The 20999-nt window shown below is 41.8% G+C and overlaps 1 protein-coding gene across 3 annotated transcripts in view; it reads right to left on the reverse strand.

The window, feature by feature from the left end:
* PARD3 (par-3 family cell polarity regulator) overlaps positions 1–20999 on the reverse strand; it is a 680003-nt gene that overhangs the window by 260532 nt on the left and 398472 nt on the right. For 2 of the 3 annotated variants that reach the window (XM_063125527.1, XM_063125514.1), the window contains exons 10-12: positions 19638–19777; positions 13466–13594; positions 7509–7547 (exon numbers count right to left, since the gene is read on the reverse strand). In XM_063125527.1, the coding sequence (XP_062981597.1) occupies positions 7509–7547; positions 13466–13594; positions 19638–19777 (308 nt within the window). The remainder of the gene's footprint in view (positions 1–7508; positions 7548–13465; positions 13595–19637; positions 19778–20999) is intronic. The other variant, XM_063125521.1, reaches the window with a different exon arrangement.

Raw genomic sequence — 20999 nt, forward strand, 5'->3', positions numbered from 1 at the left:
AGCTTAAGCCAGGGTGAAAGACAAAGTGGTGCCCAATCTCAAATGTTTTGGACTACAATTCCCAGAATGCCTGACCACTGGCTCTTGTAGTGTTGTAGTCCAAAACAACTAAAGGACACCATGGCCTAATCTACACCAAGCAGGATATTGCACTATGAAAGCAGTATATAAAAGGCAGGAGACGCACTACGGCTTTATAACAGTATTGAAGTACACTGACAACTGTTGGGCCCATTGACACGTACCATATTACCGCTTTCGTACTGCTATATCCTGCTTGGTGTAGATTAGGCCCAGGTTGCCTACCCCTGGCTTAAGGAGCTGTAGCAACAGGGATCCTTGCTCCCAACAAGTGAAGAAAGATAATGAGAATATTTTAGGAAGTTTCCAGGGCTGGAGACAAACAATGTTATAGTTACAGGTGGTGCAATAGAGGTATCATTGCCCTTGACATGCATGGTTGTCCTTCTCTTATCCAGAGCTGGTTCCAGACTTGAGGGGACCCTCAGGATAGCAGTAGCACTCCTCTAATGCATGGTGGGTGCTTGCCATTTTAAATTTCCCAAAGCATCCAGCGTAGCATTGCTTTGGGGCACTGTGGAACATTAAAATCACTACCTGTAGCTTCCTGACACCCAGCAAGTAAGGCTCAGGGGAGCCCTGGCAGCTTTCCAAGTTTGCCTTGTGCTGACACTGGCCTTATTTATTTATTACATTTCTATACTGCCCAATAGCCGGAGCTCTCTGGGCGGTTCACAAAAATTAAAACCATTCAAAGTATAAAACAACAGTATAAAACCATAATAAAAATACAATATAAAAGGCCTTGCTATTTTCTCATAAGGTTTACAGGTTCCTACACTGTTTTGAAAAGTTGCTAAACCTTAGCCTAGAGACAATACTAGAACAAAAGAAATGTGTACAAATAATGCGTCTATCACACTACCCTACTCTCTCCAGTCCCCTCCATTTTAATTGTATGAAGAGGCATCATGTGTAGTAAAGGGATGTGAGGAGACTGTACTGCCAGGCCCACCCCTGAGGTCATGTGGCTTCCCTTGGTGTTGGCCAGACATCCACGCAATAGACATGCTGAACTGCACACAAAGGCTTTCCACATGAGCTGGAATGCCTGATTGTACAGGGTTCCAGCTCATGTAGGGGTCTACACACATAGACTTTCCCCCCAAATGTCCACCCTTAACATGTGGAGATTGGGGATGCAGCTAGGAGGAGTCACATGACCTCAGAGGCAAGGTCAGTGGAACTGTTTCCCATGCATGATGCCTCTTCCTGCAAGTCAGGTGTGAAGGAGGCTCTGAAAGCAATTTTCCATCCTCTAGTATCAGAAGGGGCTAAAAATGGCCCATTACCAACAGTCTGCAAGTTCTAGCGTGTCTGGGGCAAAGACAGATGTACAAAGAGGTGAGGGAGTTTGCACCTTCTTTGAGGACACCAACACAAGGGAAGCCCTTCTCAATCACAGTCTGATGTAGACTGCATTCCTCCAAAGAACCTGAGCAAAGCCCATTGGGCAGACAAATTCAGCAGGCCCTGAACCAGCTTGAGCTCACTGGGGATGGGGGGGGGGGGTCTGTCAGAGTGTCAAGTGAATCTCTCTCTCTCTCTCTCTCACACACACACACACACACACACACACACACGGGCCTTCAAAGAAACAGGTCCCACTGCAACAAGCTGAATTAAGTGTGTGTTTTCCCTTGTATTTTTCACATGTTCCCATGGGGTCACTAAGACTCTATCAAGGAAACTGAACACGGCGAACAAAAAGTATTCCAAGTTCCCACAGGTGAAACTAACACACAGGTCACAGGCAGGTTTGGATAAGAAAAACAAATAGAAAAGGGGGAAAACCCTCAAAATGCACAATACCAGCCTAGCTCTATTGACTTTTGAGGAGAAGGACAAAGGTTAATTGGCAGATGTTCCTCATATCATAATTAACAATTTATTTCTATGCACTGTAACAAGATTAAGATAATTATCCTCACAAACAGAAAATGTAATGACAAATTACCGGTTTTCATATCACAGTCAATCTCTTTCATATCAAAATAATCACTATGCTTTAGCAGAAGGTGCATCTGCTCCATTTTGGATGGGAGTGCATAAAACAGAGATTCTGAACTGCCATATGGGAAGTCCACGAAGCCAACTTGCTGTGAAAGCAGGAAGCTGCTGGCTACACTTTTCTGGAATATTTTGGTGGCCAACAGAATCCCAGCTGGGATGGTACAGAACACATTGATCAAGAGAGTAACTTATTATACTGCACTAGCAATTTAGGAATGGAAAATATAAAGTATTTTCACATGCCAGGTCGCTAGGAACATATTGTTACACTGCTTTCATTTAGGCCAGGGGTCCAAAGGTTCCTACAGCCTGCTGGGATCTGATTCTGCAGTGACAACTTCAGGCACACAGAACCAGGCATGAAATATCCACCTTCTCACATTTTGAGAGGCACCCAACTACCTAGAGTACTAGGCGGAGAACTGGCTGGCAGGCAGGCAATACACAGACTGGCAAACCAGCAAACAGCAAACAGATAATAATAATAATAATAATAATAACAACAACAACAACAACAACAACAACAACAACACAATTATTTCTTACCCGCCTCTCCATTTAGATCGAGGTGGGGAACAACAGTAAGTATAAAATACATAAAATACTGATTAAAAACATAGTATACATTGTTAAAACATCCTAAAAAGCATCCTAAAAGCATCCTAAAAGCATCCTAAAATTCCACTGGATAGGCCAAAGTGCAGAGGGAGAGTCTACAGCAGCCTAACCTCACGCTCTACAGATGTATGTATTTATTATTTAAAACATTTCTTGGTCGCCTTTCAGTGCAAGGCAGCATACAATAAAATACATTAAAACAGTTAAACTATTAAAACCAATAAAAACATAACCACAATAAAATAGCAATTAAAAACAGGAAAGGCCAACAATAAAACCAACCGCAACAATGGCAATAGCAGCAACAACCATACTTATATTATGAGAAGGTCACCGTAAAATAAAATGTTTTCACGGCCGTCTTAAAAACCTGCAAGGGTGGTACATGGCAGACCTCTGATGGGAGTTTGTTCCACAGGTGTGGGGCCACTGCAGAGAAGGCCTTCTCCCATCTAATTTCTCTCAAGGGTAGGAAAATGAGAAGCTTCCCTCTTTCTGACCATAGAGTGCAGGCAGGCTGATATGAGTGAAGGCAGTCCTTCAAGTAACTTGGTCCCAAAGCATTTAGGTCTTTAAAGGTGAAAACCAGCACACTGAACTGGGTTTGAAATATGCTGGACTCACAGCATTCCTGACCATTAGCTATGGTAGCTGGGGCTGATGGGAGATGAAGTCCAAAACATCTGGGGCACTAGGTTGGTGAAAACTAGACTAGTAGTGTCTTTTCACAGCTGGGAGTTGCTCAGACGTAAGGCCTTCTGCCATATATAAGAATGGCATGTGATTGATGCTCTGTGATGGCTTGAGTCCCAAGACAAGAAGGATTTCCCTCTTCCAACCAGTCATCCCAATTGCCCAGAGAGTATGAAACTAGTGGTATGGCCTGACTGAAGTCCATCAGGAGAAGAGCCTTCAGTGTGGTGGCCCCCTTACCATGGAATTCCCTGCCTTTGATGGTCAGGCAAGCGACAATGTTGTGCTGCTTCTGGCACCTCCTGAAAACATTGCTATTTTAGGAAGCCTTCCTCGAGTTTTTGTATATCAGGATTTTGTATATTTTAAAAATAGTAATTTTAACATGTTTTTTATTATCAGTATTTGTTATCCTATCTGCTATTCCGAAATCGTGCATGTGGAGCAGTATACAAATACTGTAAATAAATTAAATAAATAAATTCATATTTAAGTCTCTGAGTATTTCTTCCTTGCAATGGAATGGGGGCAGTCTTGCTGCAGGAGAGTAAGCCATTCACTATTTATTTATTTATTTATTCATTCATTCATTCATTCATTCATTATTAAAAGTTCAATAAATGAAGCATAACCATTTGTGCATGGTTGGGGTGAGGCTTTGCTACCTTTAAAAAAAAAAAAAAGTCAAAGCGCTTCATGAAAACTCCTGGCTGGGCAAAGTATAAAGTGTTGGTTATTACCTTTAAAGCCCTACATGGTTTGGGTCCAGGTTACCTGCGGGATCGCCTTTTCCCGTACAATCCACCCCGCACACTCAGGTCATCTGGGAAGAATCTACTTCAGTCAACCAAAACTAGGCTGACAACTGTTACTCAGAGGACCTTCTCTTCTGCTGCCTCCAGGCTGTGGAGTGGCCTGCTGGAGGAGATTTGCTGACTTAATACTCTCTCTGAGTTTAAGGCCTTAGCTAGACCAGGCTATATCCTGGGGCGAACCCCGAGATCGTCCCTGTGCGTCCAGATGATGCACAGGGGATCCCGGATCAGGGAGGGATCATCCCTCCCTTGCCCTGGGATACAGCCCTCCCCTTTGGGCCCGGTTTTTCCGCGGTCTCGGGCTGAGCCCAAGACTGCGGAGCGTGTGGCCCATTTCCGCAAGTTTACTCGCGCAGAGCCAGGAGCTGCACCCAACGGGGGTAGGGTGGAGGGAGCGGGGAAAGTAGTTAATTTTTTTTTTAAAAAAAATACCTTTGTGCACGAACCTTTGTGCGCTCCGTCCCCTTTAAAAAAATGTTTAAAATGGCGGGCACAACGCCTCTCTTCCTGAGGTCATCGCGCCTTACGTGTAAACGAGGGCGAGATCTCGCGTTAATTGCAACACGAGGTCTCCCCTCCTCTCCCTGGACTTTCAGGTAGGTCTAGCTAAGGCCTAAGACAGCCATAAAGACTAGTCTCTTCCATCAGGCCTACCCAGATGAACTTTAAACTTAAGAATTTTAATATGTTGTGATTGTTATTTAATATTGTATCAGTTTTAAATGCACTTTTAACTACTTTTATGTATTATACTGTATTTAATGTTGTTCCCCGCCTCGATCCAGAGGGAGAAGCAGGTAAGAAATAAATAAATAAATAAATAAATATTATTATTATTATTATCATTATTATTATTACTACATTTAATTGGTTCAACTTGGGATGCTGAGCTGCTACAAAAGTGAAAATCGGAATCGGAGAGGCAACAAAAAGAGTTACTGGCCATTGGTGAAATCACTGGTACTGTCCAATTACATTCCACAACGTATAGCATACCCATGCCATTCGATTCTGCAATGTCTTCACTATCATAACTGTCATGCCAATATATTGCTATTTATGTGCTGGGAACATGAGACCTCCTTTTCCTCTTCCATAAGGAAAACCTTCTAAATGCAATATAGCAAGTAGGTAGCAATTGTGAGGAAAAAATAACTGCCTGAAAATGTCTAGAGTAAAATTGCAGCAGGAATGGTTTCTTCTTCTAACCGGTCATTTAGACGCCCCATCAACAGGCACTTTTATTTCATACCACAAATATTTGTGATAGCCTGTGCTTCAAAGCTGGAAGAACCTGATTTTGTTTTTGTGTTTCACCTATCTCCGGTGATTCTCCCGACGTTCCTATTGCTGCTATTTTAGCTTTGCTTACTCCCGCTGTCAGCCCCATGACAGCAAGGCTCAACGAACTCACCACTAACAGCACAAGAGAGACCAGAAGGATGGCGTAAAAAGCAGAAGCTTCACAAGTAAGAAACTGAAAGATCTGACAACAAGGGGAGCTAAATGGAGAACGATGCAGAACCAAGCGGAGAGGGAAAAGGCAGCACATCAACACGTGAGATACAACCCTAAAAGTCTGTGCTAGAGATTTTCTGCTGAAGAAACTTTGATATGTTGAAGAGATTAAAGAGAAAGGAGGGGGGAGACAGTACACTCCCTGCTCTCTCATGCCATTATTCATAGCCATACAACAGCTGCCATGCTGGCCCTCACAAAAAACAACAACAACAACAATAATATATTTCTTTATTACCCGCCTCTCCCTCTGGATCGAGGCAGGGAACAATATAAAATACAAAAATGTTATAAAATACATAAAACTGATTAAACATTGTTAAAATAACAGCCAGACGTCTTAAAATTCGGCTGGGTAGGCATTGACCTTTCCCAGGGCCAAGGTTTAGAGAATATTTTCATGTTTTGAATTGCTGGCCAGTTCGCCAATATTAGACATCTTATCAAATCATGGAGCAGAGCCAAGGGATCAAGCACAACACTTGATCTTTGAACTATTTAAAGACACTTGGGTTTAATATCCAAGCGCACCACGCGACGGTGCCCTCGAATATTTGTACTATGTAACACGGATTTTGATTTGGCGGGGCCTGAGCCTCTTGAGTATACTTAGTGTTTATGGTTTCCGGCTCTGCTTGAGAAATTGGAGCGCCTGATTCACTCCTAATTGTATTATGCAACTATTCTATTTATCAAACAGGACAGGTCACAGGAACCTGGTTTACACTGAAAGAATGTTGCTGACCTCTCTAAATGGCCAGCCCTACTTTTACAGCACCTGTTTCTTTTAACTATCCTTGGAGGCACCCTCACAAAGGGACCTGCAAATGCTCAGTTTTATAGTCACATACCTTTACTTTAAAATAACTTTAAAATCCACCAGTATAAGAGGTATGCCTTAGGAGAAGATGCTTTGGAGTATTGCTTTAAAACTCATACAAACAGCAGCATTACTGAACCACAGGAGTTAAAATGACAACACAAATGGCAGAAATCCTAGAAATTTCAATTGCCTGCCTCCTCCATTGCAATTTTCAGTTAAAGCAATTATCATCCCCATTTTTATCCATTATTCTTAGCGAGATGAAGGCATTATGAAAGACATTATGGAAAGTAAACAGGACTGAGTTGTAAAGTACTGATTCATATGATGATTCATTTCTAAAAGCAAACACACACAAAACCCCTACATGCTTCAAATTGCTTATATAATATGCAATGTCGGATGTTCTTTATCATGAGCATTTAAAGAATGCTCTGAAAAGATCTGGACTGTGCCATAATATAGACCTGCTACATCAGACTCCAAGGTAAATCTGATATTCCTTCTTAAACTACGTTAGAGTAGTTTTCAAGATAAGCAACTGCAACAAAGGACAGCTAGCGTTGTGGCAGGGAGTTTCAACACAGCATCATCTTGTCCTTCAGGTTTCTTAGCTTTGGTTTGAAACTCAGTCTTAAACTATCCCAGTCTGCAGGAACTAAATACCTTATTGGGTCTTAAAGCCAATTTGTTTGTGAGCGAGTGCACGTGTGGGCGTCCCAATTAGAGGCACAAATGATCATTCGTCGTATATTGCAAAGTGCATGCAAAATAAGTGTAAGAAAAAGAACAGGAAATGCAATTTAAGGCAGGAGAGAGCCACCTACAGCACACATAGTGAATGGAATTGTCTGTGGGGAAAAAACCTCCTTTGATGGACTAGTCCAACATTATTAATTCAACAATCATTGCAACCCTCCTTGACATGTCAAATATAAAACTCTTACCGTTTCTTTTGGAATTTGTGACTGGCTTTGTTCGGTATTCTAAAAGAAGTGGGAGAAAAAAATTAAAATAAGACCAAACTAGAAAAGATATTTGCTCACTTACAAAAGCAGGACACACAAGAGCTTTGATGCTCAAATGGAGTGTACAATGGAAGTGGGGGATGCTCATAATGACAACCCTTGGCTAGTGTTTCAGGTTGATCTGCACAAAAACAATTTGAAGAATTCCAAAAACCACAAATGGCATTTTGTACTTGTAGCCCAGTGAACACAGGAACAGAGACACCTATTCTGAGCGAGTGTGTTCTAGCACCTCTCTCTCTCTCTCAGATTGTGCTTTAAACATGATATACTATACTAATGGATAACATTAGGCTGTTTTAACTGATGCTTGGTGCAATTAATAGAGATTCCCAGCCTCACACTGCAGAAAGTATCTGAATCAGGGGCTCTAGAGCTGACCCATCACCCTTATTGTCGGTGCATTCAAATACTGGAACTTATGGCTTGTTTTCCACCTCACTTAGGGACAAGCTACACGTTGCGCATAATGTATAGCGTGCAACTTCGCCTTCCTATATTCTGTATACACAGGCCTAGGAGTAATGGAGTGTGTGTGATGCAATGCTAGTTGGCACCAATGGGAATTTATTAACTCCCATTCCTAGCAGTGCCCAGCGGGGGGGGGGGGGAGGAGGATTTAGCAGGGGAGCACAGCTGAGAAGGAATAAACCTCTCCTCCCGACATGCTGCACCATGCCGTAAAAAACTCAAAAGGCAATGCTGCATGCCATGCATCCAGCATAATGTGCAGATTGGCCTTTAGCTGCCAGTTTTCACACATGCAAAAGGAGGTACTGCAACTCACGGTTAACTAAAATAGGAGGCAAGTGGTGTTTCATGATTGCCTAGCTACAGACTCTGGCATTGTCTAAGGTAACTAATCCCTGAGTAAAGGCTAATAAAGTCACACAAGATTATGATGCCTTTCCTCAGATGACATGCTTCAGCAATGTGTAATGCTTGCCTTCAAAATGGAATGAAGCATTAGGATCCCCCAAGTGATTCCCTGACCCAGAATTTTAATCCAAGCTGGAGAAGAACTCTGTTGAACTCCCACCCATGGCTGTGACCATAGAAGCTGCAGCAGACATAAACCTCTGCTCCTGACATGCATAGCAGTACCTGTATTGCATCTTTAGTAAGTCAAACTCCGGGTCAGGCATTTCTCCCTGGCATTTGCATAACATGCTGTCATGTGCCAGTGTTTTGAGGACTAGGGAGAGAAGACGAGGAGGAGGAGGAGGAGGAGGAGGGGAGGGAGGGAGGGAGAGGGAGAGAGAGAGAGAACTCTTTCCCTCCCTGCTACCAAAGTGGATGAAGGCGTCAAAAGAGATGCCACTGGCAAAAATGGGGTGGGGGAGGAGACAGAGCCAATGTTGATAACAATGCCGAAAGGGAGAGTGCAAATGTTGCTGTTGCTAGTGGCAGGGAGAGAAAATGCTGCCCATCCAGCAGCCCCCATATAAGGAGTTGGGGGATGTATGGGAAGTGGTCCAGGGGCCTCACAGCCCAGAGGACCCCCAATCAGCAGAACCCTGTTCAGTGCAGTCACCACAAATCTGTCCTTTCTTTTTTTATAAAAGAAGCATTTCACAGAGTAGATGTTGTGCACCTGCCATCTAGGTTTCTCAGAGTGCTGTTTCTGTAGGTCTCTGGTGCAAGGATCCAATGTGACCGACAAACTTTGTAAAATGTTTTGAAAAGAAAGAAAGAAAATGAGCCCCGTTCATCCTTACTCCTCACAACACTGCTTATCAGGTGACAAGAATGGAAGAAGCAATACCCCTGTGTGTGGCTGGGTGGGTGGGGGGCGATTAGCATCCAGGGTGGTATGGGGAGGGGTGGTGATGGTGTGCCCTCAAAGGCATCTTGCCTCAAACTTGGCAGTGCCACTACTGATGGCCGAGACAACTGGAGGTTTTGCAGGCTGGGGCTGGCGGTTGTGCATAATAAAGCTATCTTCAAGTTAGAACACTGCATAGATGAGCCTTCCCACTCACGGAAGACATCAAAGGGAGCGCTTTTGTCTGCGAAAGCCTAGATCAAGAACCATCCCTGTATATTTTAAGACAAGGATGGGGAATCTGTGCCCCTCCAGATGCTGTTGAACTACAACTCCCATCATCCCCATCACTGACTATGCTCACTGGGGTTGATGGGAGTTGCAGTCCAACAACATCTGGGAGGCCGCATGTTCCCATCTCCTTTTAAAGAGAATAAGCAAGATTTGCTTTTGCACCTGCACTTGACTTTAGCTGTGTGTATGTCTGAGTATGTGTGTGTGTGTATTTTTATATGGCTCCGGCTGCTTCTTTTTCCATTTTTTTAAAAATCTTGTTTTAAGGTGCAAGTCACCTGAAGGGTTTGTCCGATAGACAGGGCGCAACGTTTCAGACTAAATCAAACTGAAATTCATGGGCATTTCGACACTGCTGATGTCCAGAGGATCAACAATAGATGCACTTAGCGTTTCTGCCTAAATGTGGAAAATATCACATGGAGAGAGGGAGAGACTGTACACACTTAAAGAAACTGGCCTTTACATTCAGAATTCAGGAGTTGAGTAGAACACAAGTATTAGTAAATACTTCGTGGGATATTAGTGTACATACAGTTTTTATATGAGTGACTGATGAGATAATTTGGATAAGGGAAGGAATTGACATTTCATCAATTTTCCCATACCAGCAGATATAATGAAAGCTGTTTCTGGATTATTATAAGAATTCGAGGCCATGCACACAACAACTTCCCTCTTATATTCCATATTAGTCATAGCTATTTATATGAAATGTGGCTGTTAGGTTGCTTATTTTGGTTTTTTAACTAACAGATTAGGAACGCACTGATACTCTTGGGAAGTTAAGACTTGTCTATTTGAGGTTATCGCTGGGGTTAATTAGCTAGCATTTATGGGTGCAATCATAATAAAAATTAGTTAATCCATATTAAAACCTACGAAGAACGCTATACCAATTATAGACATCTTACCAACATAACTTTAAATGAGGTCAAATTTAAATGCTGTTTACAAATTAAAACTGCTGTTTATTATTCCACAGTTTATTTATTTTTGTAATGAAAGTGTGTGTTCCACCCTTCAGTTAGAATTGTCAGGGCGTAAAAGACAAGAAGGTACAGTACATCCCCTGCAGGTTTATGCCTTAAATTCCATGTGGTTCATACGTGTGAAAAGCCCATCGCTACTCAAGCATTCATGAGTGCAAATCCAACAACTAATCTCAAATCGCTTCTTATTATACACTGTAGTGTGGAGAATGCTGCAGCCTGATTCTTTCCCGTAGCTAATATGGGGAGCCCCAGGCCAAGCAGAGGATCCCACAATAGGGGCCCTTTCTCACCCCCTTTAAGAAAGCTGGGGAATAGGGGAACGCTGGCAAGATCCTTTCGAGACAGAAATCTCATAAACTGTCTAGGGCTTCATCTACACCAACCAGGATATAGCACTATGAAAGCGGTATATGTCAATGGGCCCCAACAGTTGTCAGTGCACTTCGATACCGCTATAAAGCAGTAGTGTGGCTCCTGCCTTTTATATACCGCTTTCATACTGCAATATCCTGCTTGGTGTAGATGAGGCCTGGGTGTCAAAGGTTTGGAGCACTTAATGACACCTTTAACCTTTTCTATGTGCTGGCCTCTTGGAAGTACACAGCAGCTTACTCTGCAAGGACCAAGGACTTCCTATGGCTGAACAATGAATCCAACTGATCTTTGAACTTAGGTAATATCCACTGTGATGCTTGGTTTACACATATATCAATATATTAGTATTAATATTAACAGGAGTTTCCATGGCACATCAAATACAAAACATTGCACACTGAATATAGACAAAATGCATATTGAATATGCAGAACATGGATGGCCACTGTGCGAACAGAATTTTGGATTCAATAGGCCTTTGGCCTGATCCAGCATGGTCCACCATGCCATAGAAAATCATTACTATTCCCATTTTACCCACACTGGCTCTCACCACCTCACTCTGCAAGAGGCAAGATAGGAGATGGAAGACTGAATTTGAATCTTTGAATTACAGAAAAATAAATTCAGTCTTTTAACATCTATTAATATTTATCTACTAATGCCAGGGAGAATCATGTCAAAATGAGAACAGATATTTTTCTTCTTTTTCCCCCTTTGCTTTCTAATAGTTTAGCTAGACAATTTATTTTGGAATCACTTGTAAGCCCCTCACTTGAATATAGACCATAACAGATCACCCTTTAGGGAAGAAGACAAGCAAATGCTCTGTGACCCAGCAGTCCCATGTTTAGATTTGATCAACTACGGGTTTTTAAAGTCTCAAATAGTAAGACTGGGAAATGCTTCCTCCTGAGACTAGTAATGGGCAAACTGTCCTTGTTTCACTTTGGAACTGTTTGAGTACTGGTTACAGGGAGAACAATTGAGCTACGGTTATTCCTGCAACTAGTGCCCAATTATTATTATTATTATTATTATTATCATCATCATCATCATTATTAATTTATTTCTTACCCGCCTCTCCATTTTGATTGAGGCGGGGAACAACAGTAAATATAAAATACATATTTTATATTTATTTCCCCCCTGTCCAAACCCAATTCTGGAATTTAGATCCGATCGTGCTCCCAATGACATCAACAGGAACGTGATGGGATCCAAATGCCTGCACTGTGCCCCCATGATTGCCCATATCTTCCCCTGCATCATGCCTTACTTGACTTCCTCCTTCCAACTTATTTTGTGGCGATGGCCAACATCATGCAAGTCTCTCTGAGGGCCATCCATTTTTCCTTCCTTGGTACCCTAAGAGTTGCAGTAGCGGAGTATCAGGGCATCTGAGTCCTTTGTACGAGTGTCAGGAACCATGAAAAACTACATTTCCCAGGATTCCTAACACCTAGATCACAACTGTTGTATTCAAGGTACCAGGAAGAGATGGAGAGATATTTAGAAGAACTTTGAAAGGGCAGGGTGATGCTGTTTGAATTGTAACACAGATAGACAAGTCTGAATTCCTAGGCAGATAGCATGCACTTCAGTGATGTTGGTGCCTAAAGTTTTGGAGCAGATAGAATAATCGAATAGTAGAGTTGGAAGGGGTCTATAAGGCCATCAAGTCCAACCCCCTGCAGGAAGATAGGTGGGCTGATGGGTCTTCATGTGTTTAACATCTAATGCATCCACAGTCTACCTTTTAGTAACAGACACTGTCCAGAGAGCTTCAGCTATGGGGAAGTATATAAAAGATGATGATGATGATGATGATGATAATGATGATGACAACGACAACAACAATTATTGTGGAAACATTTGTGCCCACTTAATGGAACACTTGGTCTAAATGCAATTGTTTTATTTCATTTAAACTACACAGAAGGCATTCTCTGAATCACCTTGCTAAATTAATAACTGTGGGGTGTCTCTGCCACACGGGGATAGCTATTGTATTAAAAACAACATCATTTTTGCTCTTACAAATTTTACTTTTCCAAACAACAACATCATGCATCCTGTTCTGGATTAATTTTATATGCTCTGAGAGAGGGGGAAGAGAGAATGTTCATGCAATATGACAAACAACAAGGTTTCCAACAGGGACACATGAATGCAAAAGATAGAGAATAATCGAGTTGTCGGTAGGAACGGTAGCATTGTCCAGGCAACAGTTCATAATTTGCAATTGCCGTCACCCATGATTTGAAAACATTAGTTCACATTTTAATGTGAAAATCCAATTCAGAGACCACGGCTAAAAGAAAACGTCTATGGGAAATAAACTCTGTTCCTGGCCACACATGTGTAACAGGAGGTTTTCAGATTATTTGTACACATTTTTCTAAAAATGCCATAGCTGCTTAAAATAATTAAAATGAAATACGCACCAGTTCCCTTGGATGGAATGATTCTTCTTGGCGGAAAATGAGAAGGCTTACTGTCCCTGCCATCTTGGTGCTTCTCAGCAAGGAAACAACCTCTTCTTGGGTTTTTCCTGTTAAATCCACTCCATTTACCTATAATACAGAAAAGGTCATAAATTGGCCTGTCCGCAACAATGAAAGAGTGTTGTGGTAGATAAGATGAAATAGGTGATAACTTCCATTTGAGCAAGAATCCTTGCCCGTGTTTGAGGCTGCAATCCTCAGCTTGATTTGGGAGTCAGGCCATAGCTAGACCTAAGGTTTATCCCTGGATCGTCCAGGGGTCAAACCTGTTCATCTAGGGCCATAGCTAGACCTAAGGTTTATCCCTGGATCGTCCAGGGGTCAAACCTGTTCATTTAGGGCCATAGCTAGACCTAAGGCTTATCCCTGGATCGTCCAGGGGTCAAACCTGTTCATTTAGGGCCATAGCTAGACCTAAGGTTTATCCCTGGATCGTCCAGGGGTCAAACCTGTTCATTTAGGGCCATAGCTAGACCTAAGGTTTATCCCTGGATCATTCAGGGGTCAAACCTGTTCATCTAGGGCCATAGCTAGACCTAAGGTTTATCCCTGGATCATTCAGGAGTCAAACCTGTTCATCTAGGTGACACACAGGGGATCCAGTGCTCAGGCAGGGGCGAACCCTGGATGATACCAGGATAAACCTTAGGTCTAGCTGTGGCCTCAGTCATCCTATTAAAAAGTGTGGCTTACTTCATAGTAAACATTGGTAGGAGCAGGCTGCACCTGAAATCAAATACTCTTCTGGGGGCTGTGCTTCTCTAGCTGCCCGGCTGACATAGCAAATAGAAAAATGCCCATGTCATCATGGCTTTGGTCATGATTCCAAAATGTTCAGCTACACAAACAAGGAAGCTCTTCTTAAAGAGGCCATTACTGGTCCTCTCTTGTGGTGTGTCATGTATCATTCTTACTGCTATGTCTATATCATTTTCTTTGTACGCGCTGGCAAGTCCAACTGCTCGACCCCTGCAAAGAGCTTGCGTCTCCCCTCCCCCCCTTCCCTTCTTTTGTCCATGAGTTGTGATTTCTGCAAATTCATGACTGGGAGTATTTAAGGTAATTGGAATTTGTGCAAATTCCCTGGCTGTAAATAGGGTAATTTGTGTAAAAATGCAGGCGGAATGGACCATTTCCCATTGGGATTTGCACAAATTTGAAAAAGTGAAAAATCGCGAGCTTCTCTGACACAGTGCACACTGACTTGAACAGTTCAAGGATCTGTGAGCTGGCACCCAGGGGGCTGAGCTCCACTCCCAAAACAGATTCCTCCAACATCCCTAGCTACCTGAGATAAGTAAAAATTGTCTCTAAAAGTTGCTACAGAGGCTATTCTGTCTTTTCCTCTCTTTCAATCAGGGAAAATTCTGGGTTACAGGCCAGACAATGGCACAATAAAATCCCCATCAGTAAGAAATAAAATCCCCTCCAGTAAGAAAAGGCCGCGCATTGCGGCAACTATGGCTGTGTTCTCTTTATCTCTCAACCTACCTTCCCTCTCACCTAGAGGAAATACACCAAGGAGGGACAGTGCCCAAATGCCACTGTGTTTCCCAATTAGCATAGTTTGGGCTGTAACTATGGCATGCTCATACATTACTATATTGCTAAACCAGCTATTGGTTGAAGTCTCGCTGGAGAATACGTTCAGAGGCAGCATTAAGAGCTTATGAGCAGAGCAACAAACTGGATTGTTTGCTCGTGCCATTTTTGTTTTGTTTTTAAAAGAATAATACACACAAGACTTGAAAGTCAGCATTTTACTGTAAGTTGGAACTCTGCTCTTTCAACAACAACCCCAAAGCTGACACCATTCCAAAGGCAACACAGCCACAGAACAGATTTAGATACAGTCACAAACTGGGGCCACCTTGATTTGGAAAACAAAGCAAAACACACACTCAGAATCTCCAGCGACTCCCAGATGCCAAGATATCTGTGCTTGTTTGCCTGCAACATTTCAAAGCACACAAAGGAACATGTGAAACCTTTGCAGTTTCAGTTAGCTTGAGTGCACTATGAATTAAGGTACTGAAACTGACCAGGCTTAATGGAAAACATCAAGGGGCTTTTCATATGCAATGAATATGAAGGGGCAGAGGTATGAATACAGGTAGGTCAGTTAGCAGAACGGTCCAAAGGACACATGACATAAAAAGCAAAGGTAGCCATGTTGATCATAAGTAAAATTCGGAGATCTGTATTAGTCTGATACCTTTATTAGGTCAACCAAAAATCACCAGAAATGTGCACATTTTGGGTGATCCTTTGGTTGGCCTAATAAAAAGAAATCTGAGTAAATTTAAGGTAGCAGGAACTAATGGAATGTGCATCATAAAATGCTGAAAGCACCATGGATTTGTAATGTGACAACAGCATTGGGTCACTGCATTAGGAACCACTGTGTGTGTTTTCCTTGTAGGCTGTAAGGCAAAGTGGCAGGCCCTCCAGAGCAGTACAAAATCTATAGTGAAAATACAGAGAAAATGTGTAAATGCATTTGCCACATTATGCTTAAACCTTCTTAAATAGAATGTAAGAAAAGAGGCTGCCATTTCTTATCCCTTCTTAGAAATTACTGGAGCAATGGAGCAAAAGGGAATTAAAACATAAGAAGTTTTGCCCACTAAGGGGGGGGGGGGGAGGGAGCTTTGCATGGAATTAATTAACCCACATAGCCTTTTAGCACCATGTTACTCCTCTGCCTCACTTATCAGAAAGGACTTCCAGTAAATTAGATTGCAAATTAGATTTAGGTAATGGAGGGACAATGACCAACACAGCCCACGCTAGATTTCTTAAACCACAGTGGAAGAGAGAAACAGTGGGCTAGTTCACATGACACGACAGCCCATTGTGGGTCAATTTACCCGCGAGGAGCTATGGTGCACGCCACTCCCCATTATGACTACTCAACCACAGCCAGGGTTTGTTGTAGCTTGGTGTGCTGTCTAAACCTGGACAGTGGGGCTAATTTGAGGGATAAACAGTCCTCACATAATCTACGGTCTGTTTTAGGGTTATTAAACCACTGTGGGCTGTCGTGTCATCTGACATCTGAACCAGCCCAGAATGATTTTATTTATTTATTTATTTATTTATTTATTACATTTTTATACCGCCCAATAGCCGAAGCTCTCTGGGCGGTTCACAAAAATTAATTAGTTTTATGATCAGTTTTATAACATGGTTCTCCGAAACAGGTCAACTATTTTGGAAATGGCAAAGATGGTATAACGAACTAATATGTCCAGATAACTAGATGACAGATAGAGAGATAGCCAGACAAATGGGAGTTGAAGGAATCAGTGAAATTTACACCACTGATGGATTTGTCCTTAAAATCTGCTTTGAAAGTGCTGGCCAAGCTCAGTAAAATTAGTAACTGGATGTGAATCAAAGAACTGGAACAATTATAACCTCATCTCCCAAGATCTGAAAAAGAGTTATTTTACAATCAATGGGAAATCACGTATTCCAAATTAACCAATGAGCTCCTCTCCCTACTTCCCTTCCTTCTCATTCTTTACTCTCTTTTTCAGTTTTCTAGATTGCAATTTCTGAGCTGCACATTTCAACAGAATTGCCCATATGCTCCTCCTTTGTTTTGACTGCACATGTATTCCCCCAAAGAAAAGCTTGGAAGGAGTTAAAACAGAGAACAATTCACTAAATGAAAGGTATAAACACTACAAAGAATGTTGCAAAAATCTTAAAACAAACCACTACAAAACTCATTAAACTCAAACATAACCTTGAAAGAAATCCAGCCGTATTTAATATAAGTATGTAACCATAATAATCCAAATAAATATATGTCTCCTTTATAGCAATCTCATATAATAAAGATAATATCAAGGATAACATCCTGTGGCCTAAATTCCCCCCCACCTCAATTTTATTAAGTTAAATTAAGAGACCCCTATATTTTCATTCTTTAACAAGATGAGCCATGCCAGATAAGACCAACATCCATCTAGTCCAGAATTCTGTTCACAGTGGCCAACCAGCTAACCACAGCAAACCCACAAGCAGGAAATGAGTGCAATAGTATCCTCCCACCTATGTTCCCCAGCAACTGGTATACATAGGCACACTGGAGATAGCGCCATGAATTTGTCCTATCCCCTTTTCAAGTCATCCAAATTGGTTGACATCACTACATCTTGTGAAAGTGAATTCCATAGTTTAACTAGTCACTGTGTGAAGAAGTACGTCCTTTAACTGTCCTGAATCTCCCACCAATCAGCTTAATGCGGTGACCCTGGGTCCTATGATTATGAGAGAGGGAGAAAAATTTGTCCCTATCCATTTTATCCACACCATGCATAATTTTGTACACCTCTATCATGCTCCCCCTACTCACCTCTTTTCTAAGCTAAACAGTTCCAGATGTTGTAACCTTTACTCACAGGGGAGATGCTCCAGACCCTTGACCATTTTAGGTGCTCTTTTCTGCACTTCTTCCAACTCTACAATAGTGGGGTGGGGTGGGGGGGTAGCTGTGATCATCCCAGATATTATTAGCTATACTCATTCAATCAAGATGTTACAATATATGCAACAATTTACTAGAGTTCCTAACCCCGACAGTGATCTACAGATGTTTCCCACACAACCTCTATTCTCTAAATTTTGATTCGTATACACCAGCTTCCCTTACTCAACTGTTCTCACGTCTACTCCCCAAAGATAGCAAAGGCCCATTATCATCCCAATTCCCCAGTATACGTACCTGAAACTGCAGCCTGAGAGCTATTTATCTGTGGCAGAAGAACATACAACTCCATTTGTGCGACTGTAAAGAACATGCTTATAAGATATAGTACCTGATCACAGGCAAGATCTAGCTGGATTATATCACTAGGAATTCATTTTTCTGAAAAGGTTGCAATGAACCTGACTCTCTTTTCTTTATTTAAAGCACACGTCCCAGCTATTACTACTTCAGCTGTTGTTATACATTTTGCAGAGGATACCATTTTAAAAAAATTATATGAGGAAGACCAAATCATAGAACTGTGCAGATGTGTATTTGAAGAAGGGTCTTATCCCTTATCCTGAAGAACTCGTCATACAACGTTATTCATTTTGTTACTCTATTAATGCCAGCTGCGCCCCTTCCTAGAGTCGGAAGACCTAAAGATGGTAGTGCACATGCTGGTAACTTCAAGGCTCGACTTCTGCAATGCGTTGTACATGGGGCTACCTTTGTGCCTAGTCCGGAAACTTCAACTAGTTCAATATATGGCAGCCAGGTTGGTCACTGGTACACCTAGGGGTAACCATATTCACTTCACTGGCTGCCAATTAGTTTCTGGGCAAAGTATAAAGTGTTGGTTATTACCTTTAAAGCCCTACATGGTTTGAGTCAAGGTTACTTGAGGGATCGCCTTCTCTCGAACAATCCACCCCACACACTCAGGTCCTCTGGGAAGGGTTTACTCCAGTCAGCCAAAACTAGGCTGACAACCATTACCAAGAGGACCTTCTCTTCTGCTGTTCCTAGACTGTAGAAGAGAGATTGCCAACAACAGTCTTTCTGAATTTTAAAAAGCTATAAAGATTTATCTCTTCTGGCAAGCCTACCCAGTCAAATATTAAGATGTTTGACTGTTATTTTAGTAATGTATTAATTTATAAGTTTTTAATCAGTTTTATGTATTTTTGTATTCAATGTTGTTCCCCGCCTCAATCCAGAGGGAGAGGCGGGTAAGAAATAAATAAATATATTAATTATTATTTTTATTATTTTTATTATTTTTATTATTATTATTATTATTATTACAACTTATATACATAAATGGCTGCCACATCTAGTTATTCTCGACTGGTCAATGCTGAACATCTATCCCATTTTTTAAAAAAAATAATAATCTCTACTTTGAAAATGAGACAGTTGCTTTTTTGCACAGCAAGTGAAGTTACTGCCTGGAATACTGGTGTTCATGAATACAGTTCTTCAGAAAGCGCGAAGATCAGAAGACAATGCCCTGGGAAACAGGCTGCAGAGTGGGAGAAAATGCACTGAAATGCTATGCTATTCATATGAAAGTAAGCTGTCTGCCAAAGGACCCATAGAACTCCCGACAGCCTTGCAACATTTCATCACCTCAATGAGCCGGTCTCCAGCCTTTAATCTTCCATCTTGAATAGCTGCACCTCTTGGAAGGATGTTTTTCACATAAATTGGAGCTGAGCCACCAATAGGAACATCTCTTGAAGTGATGCTAAATCCTAGGCCTTCAGTACCTGCATAAGTGATTTAAATGTGTGGTAAGTTTCTTGAACTTGCCTGTGAATGACTTCTTAAATAACTTTTGATTTACATCAGACCACCCACACAAACTCTCTTTTTCTCCTTCTCTATATATTTAACATAGAAGTAACATTGTATCACCACTAAATCCATTACTACAAAGAAATTAACATTGAAATCATGCACTGTGCACACACATACCAACACAAATATTGAGATCCCCAAACCTTAAATGGATACACACATCAAGTTTCTTATAAAGCTTTATTCTCCAAAGCACAAAGCCCCAACCCAGACTACATGCTAACCCATACTCAGTGGTTGAGTGTGGGTTGTTTGTTGAACCATTGGTTAGCGTGTTGTCTGAACGTTCGCACAATGGCTTGTTAACCACCTTGAACAACCCAACAACAAACCATGGGTTCTCAAGGTGGCTTGTTTGAGAAAATAAACCACACCGCATGGTTAACAAGCCACCCTGAGGACTAACCTACTAACTGAGTTCGCATGTTATCTGAACAGCCCCTTTAAGTTGATTGGGGGAAGAAAACAGGACAGAATAAAACAGACCTAGATTGAAATTACTGCTGTTTCTTTTGCCAGTAACAGTTTACTACTTCAATCCTGGCAGCAGTATCCTGATGATACTTTGCACACTTAACCCAGTGACTTCAACACTGGTAACTATAGCAGATTGCCTATGAACCAATGGATCTGTTGGTTATGCTCATCATTTTCTACCAGGGGTTAATTGTTACTTTCTGTTGTAGACACAGATACAGAGACCCAAGTGCAAAACACAGAGAAAAGCAACTTAATAAAATGCCCCCCTCCCTGACATTTGATTCAAAGTTTGCACATTGTACATGGGTTCAGATAAGACATGCCAATCATCAAACCTGATAAGCATGAATAGGTAAAACCCTTTGGAAATGGGGGAGACAGGGGGTGATTTACATCAAACTACCCACACAAACTCTCTTTCGATTCAATGCTTCCAAGATTTCAGAGGCAAATGGAATCTAACATGCATACTCTTCTCAAATTGTATCAAAAGCACTCAAGCATGCATGAGCCAATAGAGATTCCCTCCAGTTTTTAAAAAATCCAAACGCAGCACCGGAGAAGCAAATGACTGTGAGGGGGAGAATCCTCCTCTCCCAATGGGCTGCTCCCAAACCAAATCAGGACTCTACACATTGACTCTCGAGTAAG

The sequence above is a fragment of the Elgaria multicarinata genome, chromosome 1 (genome assembly GCF_023053635.1).
Source record: "Elgaria multicarinata webbii isolate HBS135686 ecotype San Diego chromosome 1, rElgMul1.1.pri, whole genome shotgun sequence".
NCBI classification, from domain to species: Eukaryota; Metazoa; Chordata; class Lepidosauria; order Squamata; family Anguidae; genus Elgaria; species Elgaria multicarinata.